We start from the raw sequence: 9,559 nt of genomic DNA, 5'->3' as shown, positions 1-9,559 counted from the left end.
TGTATACATGGCGATTACACTGGCATCTCTACAAACACATAAACTGCAACATTTTAATCACATATATTTAAAGCCGGTCTTGAAATGTATGTCATTGTCGAGAGAGGAAGACAACTCTAGCGACCTTGTTTAGTAAAGCTATCAGCAGCGATTATCCCCTGCTGACGTAATGCCTGAAATACGTCACAGCGTTCTCTTTCGAAGATTCCAGCAAGGAATACAGGTCAGAAAAATTTTTGTCGCGCTTATTATTTTTAATTTTGTTAAAGTGGAATTATGCGCATTTTTCAAGTAAAAATTCATCTGAAATAGATGTGTGTGTAAAAAGGGTGGAGGAAATTATAGCTTTTAGCCCAGTTTACCAAACTCTTCCAGTTACCAGTAAGAAATAGTTTCCAAATATGACTTTTCTTATATTGACTAGAACAGTCTTTTTAAGAAAAGTCGAACTGCACGCAGGAGTTGCTTCCCTTCAACTTCAGAAATCTCTACCTATATGTAAGGGAGATCACTGCCTAGAAGATTGAAGAAAAGAATTATTATTTTACTAGTCCAATATCTTCATTTCTAAAGAATCAACTTCAAATACTTATGCGGCATTATCGTTGATTTAACACATTTAAATGCACAGCAACTGAAAATTGCTTTTATAAAATATTCACCAAAACACACTATATGTGCAGTAAGATGCGCATAATGCCACTTTAAACTATAAAGTTTTAAATGAGCTGCGATGTTATACTCTTGATTTATTTAGAAACTCTATATATTTTAGATGTACAGTACAGAGGATCTAGATTCTCTATTTAAATTTTTTATACTGAGTAGGCTAGCAGATTTAGCTCTAGATCGACCGTTAAAGACCCGAGCCCGTGGCAAACACCTACATATTTTCACACCTTTGCTTTATGCTTTTAACATTGCATTCAATTTATTTACATATCTGGAAATGCCGAAGAGACAATCCAGGGGCGGACGCCGTAGGGCGGAGACTTCCACTGTGGCCTCACAAGTTCAAACCAGGAGGACACGTAGGCGCACACCCAGAGCCATTAACAGCCAATTAACAGCACAGAGTCATCCGGTTACGACGGAGTATAACCAAATCATGAACTCTCATTTAAGCAGCTCTAATCTGGGACAATTTCACGCTTCAGACACAATAAATGCTCAAGACTTTGAACAGTGCTGGATCTGCTAATTACCCCACCACTGGTTCCTTTATAACAGGACTGTCTGGACAATACCAGAACACCGACACTCGGGTTTCTCCCGGTATAAGTAGTTCTACATGCACGGCTTTTGGTGTTTTTCCAGCTAATCCGGGACAACGCTATGGTTCAGGACAACTTCAGAACACTAACATTTCTAGTGGTAATATTGGTTCATTTATTCCACAAGGACAATATACATTTCCTCCATTTTCTGGACATGCTCAAGGACAATTACAGACCAGCAGCATTACAAACCCTCTTTCTTCTCCCAGTATAAGTAGTTCTACATGTACGGCTTTTGGTGTTTTTCCAGCTAATCCGGGACAACACTATGGTTCAGGACAACTTCAGAACATTTCTAGTGCTAATATTGGTTCATGTATTCCACAAGGACAATATACATTTCCTCCATTTTCTCGATATGATCAAGGACAATTACAGACCAGCAGCATTACAAACCCTCTTTCTCCTAGTGTTCAGTATAATCCGATTAATCTGCAGGGAAATGAACAATTATGTTGGACACCCTGCTCTGATAAACACGGAGAGCATTCAGGCCAGTACTAGTAACATCCAACAAGATTCTCAACAATACGGTACAGCCTTTCAAGAAGTCGGTGCTTCAAATGCACATGCGCCACAACCGAATGGGCCATTACACATGGATTCGACCCACCTTGTAGTGAACCAAGATGTCTGTCTGCCACAATCGTCAGCTGTCCTACCTCCTGACCCTGTTACAGAAGGTAATGTTTTTTGTTTACAATCTGTGTGTTCTAATATGGTCATGCACGTGCCGCAAAAAATTAAAGAACAAATATGGAATAACGAATTCATTCAATTAGAAAGTTTACTTGATAGAGATAGCAAGAAATCTCAATCTTTAAAAATTATAGAGGGTAAGCTTTCTGTAGCAGATGACCAGAATGTAAAAGAAATTACAACCATTAATTTGTGGACAGATGCTTTCTTGATATTTGTTCAAATAATGATTATGAAAAAACCACATCTTGCCGCTGATCTTATTCAGTATTTACATACAATCAGGTTAGCTGCTAAACGTAATATAACTGGTTGGCTTTCTTATGACAAATTGTTCAGGCTGAAACTGTCTCAGTACCAGCCTTGCAAATGGTCCATGCTAGATGGTGAACTTTGGCTGTTGACTATGACTACTCAGCAATCTCAACCGGTTTTTAAGCCTTGTTTTCATTTTAATGATAAAGGTTTTTGCAGCAAAGTTAATTGCTCATATCAGCATTTGTGTAAAACATGCAAGGGGCCACATTCATTTATTTCGTGTCGGCAAATTATGTCTCAAAATTCAGTAAACAATTTCAGACCCAGAGCCGCTGTTCGTCAAGTCACAAGATTCCCAATTCCACGACCGTTTATTAGACATAGGCCGAACGCCAATTAAGCCAGATCGTCTGGAATACTGGTTAAGAGGTTATGAAAATGATAAGAAAAACAATTTTTACTCTCCGGATTCAAAAATGGCTTTTCGCTCCAGTACTCTGGCCCGCGTGAATTTATTTGTTCAAATAATCTGAAATCGGTCATTCTTCATCCCGATATATTAAGAGCAAAATAGACAAAGAAGTAAGATTAAATCGTATGCTGGGTCCATTTAATGTTTTACCATTTTCAAACTTAAGAATAAACCCAGTCGGTCTTGTTCCTAAAAAATCCGGAGGTTTGCGTCTTATTACAAATTTGTCCCATCCGATTGGGGCAAGTGTAAATGACTTTATTGATCCGAGTTATTGTTCGGTTCAATATTCAAAATTTGATCATATCATTGATATGATTCAAGAGGTAGGAACAGGAACCTTACTAGGAAAATTAGATATTGAATCAGCTTTTAATTCATGTCCCGTTCAACCAGCTGATTTCAATTTATTGGGAATTAAAATTGACGACAATTACTGGATACAAAAAATGTTGCCGCAGGGTGCATCAATAAGTTCTTCTATTTTTGAAAAATTTTCAACATCGTTACAATGGATAGTGTCAAATTATTCAAAGTCGAAATTTCTTGATCATTATTTAGATGATTTTATTTTTCTTGGGAAAAGGGAAACCTCAGAATGTCAAAATCTAATGGATAATTTTAGACACATTTGTGACTATATAGGTATTCCGCTTAGTGAGGATAAAACCGAAGGGCCTACCACGATACTTACATATTTAGGTATTGAACTAGATTCATTGAGGATGGAATTTAGAATTCCCGAGGATAAAATCTCTAAAGCAAAAATAAGTTTACAAGAAATTCTTTCTTCGAAAAAGGTACGATGAAAGACATTTCAGTCGTTGGTAGGTCTCTTAAATTTCTTCACTAAGGCAATACCATCAGGCAGAGCATTCAACTGTGAATTATAAATCGCAATGTCACAAGCTAAAAAACCTCATCATTTTATCCGAATTACAAATTCAATTCGAGAAAATTTAAAAATATGGTTAGAATTTTTACATAACTACAATGGCGTGTCAGTATTTAGTAATTTAGACTGGGTTTTAGACTGCGATATGAATTTATTCACCGATGCAGCCGGGAATAAAAACTTAGGATGCGGAACTTATCTGGATGGAGAATGGACTTGTTTTAGATGGCCATTGTCCTGGTGTGATGACATTTTCAGAGATATAACATTTCTGGAGCTCGTTCCAATACTACTAGCATTCTATTTATGGGCTGAAAAATTGAAAGGCAAAAAAAATATTATTCACACGGATAATCAAAGCCTTGTTCACATTTTAAATAAGAAGTCATCTCGTAATAAACGAGTATTGATTTTGTTAAGGAAATTAGTTTTACGGATTTTGCAACAAAATATGCAAATAAGAGCAGTACATATTCCATCGAAATAAAATGCGATATGTGACGCATTAAGCCGTTTACAGGTCTCTCGTTTGTTAACTTTGTTACCACATTACGCTTCACATGATCCTTTATCAATTCCACAGGATTTCATCAATCTCTGCAGCACAATGTTTTCCAGCTGTTAGAAGGATCTTTGTCAACAAGTACTCGCCGAAGCTATCAGGCGGGATTAAATTCATTTGATAAATTTAGGCGATTAAATTACAACACAGCTAGGTGGCCACCTACATTGCAACACATTATGGAATATATATCATTTATGTCAATGCAGTCGAATGCATACAGAACTGTAAGAAGTCACATATCGGCGATAAGTTTTATTAACAAAATTAACAATTTTTATGACGAAACACAGTTTTTCATAGTTCGAAAAATGCTTGTAGGTCTGAAAAGAATTCAAAGTTGTAAAGATGTTCGCAAACCTATTGACCTTACACTGCTTCATAGAATTATAAGTTGCCTGGGCTGCGTTTGTTCATCTGAATACGAACAATGCCTATTTTCAGCAGGCTTTCTAATAGCTTTTCATGGACTTTTAAGAGTCAGCGAGATTTCATTTCCCTTTAAAGGAGCTCGATTAACAGACACTTCCTTTATATTCTTTCTACCAGTTTCAAAAAGGACCAGTTGGTCTAGGTTCTTTAATTAAAATTCCATTAGATACAGCAATTTCTGCATCTTTAAAGGTAGTTCTACAAAAGTACATTTCCATGAATCCAGGCTGTGACGGTCAATTCCTGTGTCACATTGATGGGTTACCTCTTACTCAATATCAATTTAAATCAATCTTGAAAAAGTCACTGAAATTTCTAGAGGTCCCAATAAAAAGATTTCAGAGTCATTCCTTTAGAATAGGTGGTGCTACATATCTTCACAACAAGGGTTTTTCAGAGGAATATATCAAACAGCTCGGGCGCTGGAAATCGTCGGCATACAAAACCTATATTAGGCCTTATTAATGCGATTTGTAACTGGCACCAAATTGCTGGTATTATGAGTATATGTTCCATAATTTAACTTTTTGAATTTCTTAGATACGTTCCATGTGTGGATAGTTGGTTCTTCCATGGTGAGAGATGCATTTTACCATGCAACAGACAAAAATCTTGGTCTCTCGCAAATTGGAGGGGTAGTAGAGTGGAAATTTAAGCCTGGTTTGCGCGAACATCAACTCTTTCCGCTTATCCAGGAAATGTCAACTAATAAACCACTTCCTTACTTAATTGTTATTCAATGCGGCGGAAATGGTTTAGGACAAGCTCCGTTGGGTCATATTCAGCTTCAATTAAAACAGTCAGTTGAATCCATTCTAAGTATTTTACCATCAACAAGAATTGATTGGTCCTCAATTATACCGAGGCTATATTACCGAAACGAAGTTAATCACGATAAACTGGAAAAAGACAGAAAAAGATTAAATACGGATCTTTCAAAATTCTGTATGCAGTCGGGAGGTGGTTACATCAGATATCTCGAAATCACGCATAACCAAGAATTCTTTTCAGATGGTGTGCACTTGTCACATAAAGGCATAGAAATTATTGTGACGAATATTCAAAATGCACTGTTTACTTTTTGTCAGACTGATATTTTGTGTTACCCTCAGTAGATTCAGTGATACATTTGTATGACTCATTTTTGTCCCGCGCTACTCCGCCTTTCTAATTTTACAAATACGTGAAAGATCTAATATGTTTTTGGCGGAGCTTTGACAGTCTGCATGCTAGATTGGACTGTCACGCTTTGGCATACTAGCGCGGTTTTGTAATGCAACCACAATATACATGGCTGTCAATTTCAAAATTATTCATGAGTATTTCTTAACAGATAAATTACCATTGCAAAATTTAAAACACGATTTCAATTAATTACTTCAGATTTTCCCGAGTAAATTCACAACAAGTTCTATATTCTGATATCATCCGATTGTCCGGTGTGTGAGAAGCTGATATCATCCGATTTTCCGGTGTACATTTAAATTACGTCCGATTGTCCGGCGTATGAGAATCTTATATCGTCCGATATCCGGCGATAAAAAATCATAGTGTCCGATTATCCGGCATGTTATTATTCATTCTATCTTCCGATTATCCGGAGTTATCGGTCTCTGCCATATTGCCCCGGCTTATGCCATCTTAGGGGATCAGCGCAGTACCGGATGCAAATTATTCAGATTGTGAGAAAGTTTTCTCAGTGTTTTAACGCCATGCTCGTTGTGGTTGTAAAGTCAGCCATGACAGAACTATGCCAAACCTTTTTTATCTTTAAACTTAATTGTATCACAAAAGAAATTGCAACATAATAAATGTAGTGTAAGTAGATTGTCTTTGTTTATAGCCTCTCTTGACAATCACATATAGATCTATTTAAAGCCGGTCTTGAAATGTTTGTCATTGTCGAGAGGGGAAGACAACTCTAGCGACCTTGTTTAGTAAAGCTATCAGCAGCGATTATCCCCTGCTGACGTAATGCAAGAAATACGTCACAGCGTTCTCTTTCGAAGATTCCAGCAAGGAATACAGGTCAGAAAATTTTTTGTCTCGGTTATTATTTTTAATTTTGTTACCCTGCCTCCCTTCCTCATATATTTCTTGTGTCTGCTATTTTTTCTGTATATTTTCAGAATTTGACGTCATGTTTCCATTGGTAAACACGTGTTAGATCGATCGTCATGGCTGACGGGTGGAAGATACATGTGCGCAAAAACGTTGCTTTATGTATAGACTCACATATAAACTGTACAAATTAGTGTATTCTGGACAAAGTGTAAAATACTTTATTTGCCAGTTCATGAACGCTTACTTTTCCGATAGATCTAATGTGAATTCTAATCTATGTAACTGTCGTAACTGTATACAAGCAGACATTCTGTGCATGTAACATAAGAACAACTTTTCCTTACAAGTTATAATGATTTCATATATAATTAGTATGTTGTATGCTTTCTTTCACTACTCATAGTACCAGTTTACCACTGTTATATAAGTACACAAGCTTGTTTTACTTCATCTTAAGTTGTATTAACTACACTGTTTTATACTAATAAGTCACATGTTTTTCTTCCACAGATAATGATCAATACTTGATATTTTGTATTATGCATACTAGCGCGGTTTTGTAATGCAACCACAATGTACATGGCTGTCAATTTCAAAATTATTCATGAGTATTTCTTAACAGATAAATTACCATTGCAAAATTTAAAACACGATTTCAATTAATTACTTCAGATTTTCCCGAGTAAATTCACAACAAGTTCTATATTCTGATATCATCCGATTGTCCGGTGTGTGAGAAGCTGATATCATCCGATTTTCCGGTGTACATTTAAATTACGTCCGATTGTCCGGCGTATGAGAATCTTATATCGTCCGATATCCGGCGATAAAAAATCATAGTGTCCGATTATCCGGCATGTTATTATTCATTCTATCTTCCGATTATCCGGAGTTATCGGTCTCTGCCATATTGCCCCGGCTTATGCCATCTTAGGGGATCAGCGCAGTACCGGATGCAAATTATTCAGATTGTGAGAAAGTTTTCTCAGTGTTTTAACGCCATCCTCGTTGTGGTTGTAAAGTCAGCCATGGCAGAACTATGCCAAACCTTTTTTATCTTTAAACTTAATTGTATCACAAAAGAAATAGCAACATAATAAATGTAGTCTAAGTAAATTGTCTTTGTTTATAGCCTCTCTTGACAATTGCAATACCATAATTTTTAGGACATCCAGATGACGCAATTATTAGTTAATTATGCCATATATGATTAATAGTAGTGTTTTTATTCAGCATTGTGTAATTAAAGAACATTCATTTCCTATTTATTTTGCAAATCACCTACATTTGATTTTGCTAACACATAAAATGCTGGTAGTATTCTTTATAGTCTTAATATCTTGACATTTCTATAAACTTCGCTTGGCAATTTATGTGTTATACTACGTATATATTGTATATAAAGGACAGATGGAGTTGATATTTATTTTCTCGCAACGTAATATATATATGACCCTGTAAAACTTCAGATTTGCCGTAATAGGCTTGTAAATATATATATAGTATAGAAAAAGTGGACACTGCACAAGTCGCAGGTAGAACATAGTATTCATAGTTGGCGTAAAAAATGTGGTTTTGTTAAAAAATGAAAATGCTCATAAAATTTTTATTAAACTTGCATCGTCTTCTCGTAATATCCGAAGACAAGTCTCCCACATGTTGAATTGTCCTTAATTCACGTACATTTTGAAAATACAAGTTGGCAGACATAATATTATGTAAGTTACAAGAAAAAATAAGATGGAATAGACAAAAGGCAGCTTCTGTACGAACATAACAATCTCTACCGTGAATTGTATGCATCGAGCCATTTTACGGGACGTAATGTATCGTATGCTGTAGATGTTACTTAAGAAATTATATATCCCAAACAGTAATTTGTCGATGAATAAAATCATTGTTTTGAGTTCAGATGCGGACAAATAATATCATGAGGACGCAGCTCTATTGACATAATAGTATCTGTCTGAATGACAATGACTATATTCATTTGACAAGAGAAAATTACTCTTTCTTTTCTAACACCACATCAAGTGTTTTTATTTACATCGTTGACGACACTTCCAAATATTTGCCTGTTTGGTGCGGTTTTCTTTTCCAGCGCACAGCTATGACGTTCGGCACTGGAGAAACCAATCGTCATAGAGAACAAACGCCTCGCCCAATGATCGAACTCACAACCACACAGACCGTAGTCTGCACTCTCCTATTTAGCTAATTGGGCGGACCTTCGTACTCTACCTCTAATTCATGTGGGGAATTTAGAAAGTTACTTACGGAGAACAGGTTTGTACTGACCCAGAATCCAAGAACACTGGTTAGGTTGACTGCCTGTCATTACAAAACAGAAATACTGTTGAAAAATGGTGCAAAACCACAAACACACAAATACAATGAAATTCTTATTTAATAAACTTTTAAAGAATACGATAACATAGTAATACGCGAACAATAATCGAAATTTTATTTCAAAGAAACCAATCTTCTCGCAGGTGTGTTAGTGAATTCGGTGTATATTTTCCAACAGACTCGTCCAGTGTTAAAAAGTAAGGAGATTATTGTATTATTGGCATAATATTTGATGCCCGATAACTTGAATGCTTTCCACTCCTTGAACACTTAAGCATATTGTGACCCTGGCATTTGGCCTTCTTTCCTTAAAACAATGTATTGTTGGAAGCCGCCAGGAGGCGGTTTCCAGTACGTACGCTTGAACATTTCTCATATGGAGATGACGTTATTAATTTAGGATCAGCTGTTGTATTGCTGTTGTGTTTAGATTACAAAAATTGTATATAAGACGAACTGATTTAATAAAATTTCAAAGTAAAAATTTAAATTGATTTCTTTTTAAATCATTCAATTTCTTTTTAATGCAGGTATATAATCATAATTATAAC

General features: G+C 35.9%; 1 protein-coding gene across 1 annotated transcript; it reads left to right on the top strand.

The window, feature by feature from the left end:
• The first annotated feature begins 228 nt into the window (after positions 1-228).
• LOC123530869 (uncharacterized) lies at positions 229-7,723 on the top strand. The gene is made up of 2 exons (XM_053517107.1): positions 229-1,960; positions 5,136-7,723. The coding sequence occupies exons 1-2, from the start codon at positions 1,546-1,548 to the stop codon at positions 5,708-5,710; spliced, it is 990 nt and encodes a 329-aa protein (XP_053373082.1). The 5' UTR covers positions 229-1,545; the 3' UTR covers positions 5,711-7,723.
• The last annotated feature ends 1,836 nt before the right edge of the window (positions 7,724-9,559 follow it).

The sequence above is a fragment of the Mercenaria mercenaria genome, chromosome 11 (assembly GCF_021730395.1).
Source record: "Mercenaria mercenaria strain notata chromosome 11, MADL_Memer_1, whole genome shotgun sequence".
NCBI classification, from domain to species: Eukaryota; Metazoa; Mollusca; class Bivalvia; order Venerida; family Veneridae; genus Mercenaria; species Mercenaria mercenaria.
The sequence above is the reverse complement of the archived record's forward strand: the minus strand, read 5'-3'. Positions and strand labels throughout refer to the sequence as shown.

What these genes read in the sequence shown, in the direction of transcription:
- LOC123530869 (XM_053517107.1), top strand. Translation starts at nt 1,546, where the DNA reads ATGGTTCAGGACAACTTCAGAACATTTCTAGTGCTAATATTGGTTCAT. An exon ending in TCCTGACCCTGTTACAGAAG is followed by an intron (nt 1,961 to 5,135) that starts GTAATGTTTTTT and finishes TGAATTTCTTAG; the next exon opens with ATACGTTCCATGTGTGGATA.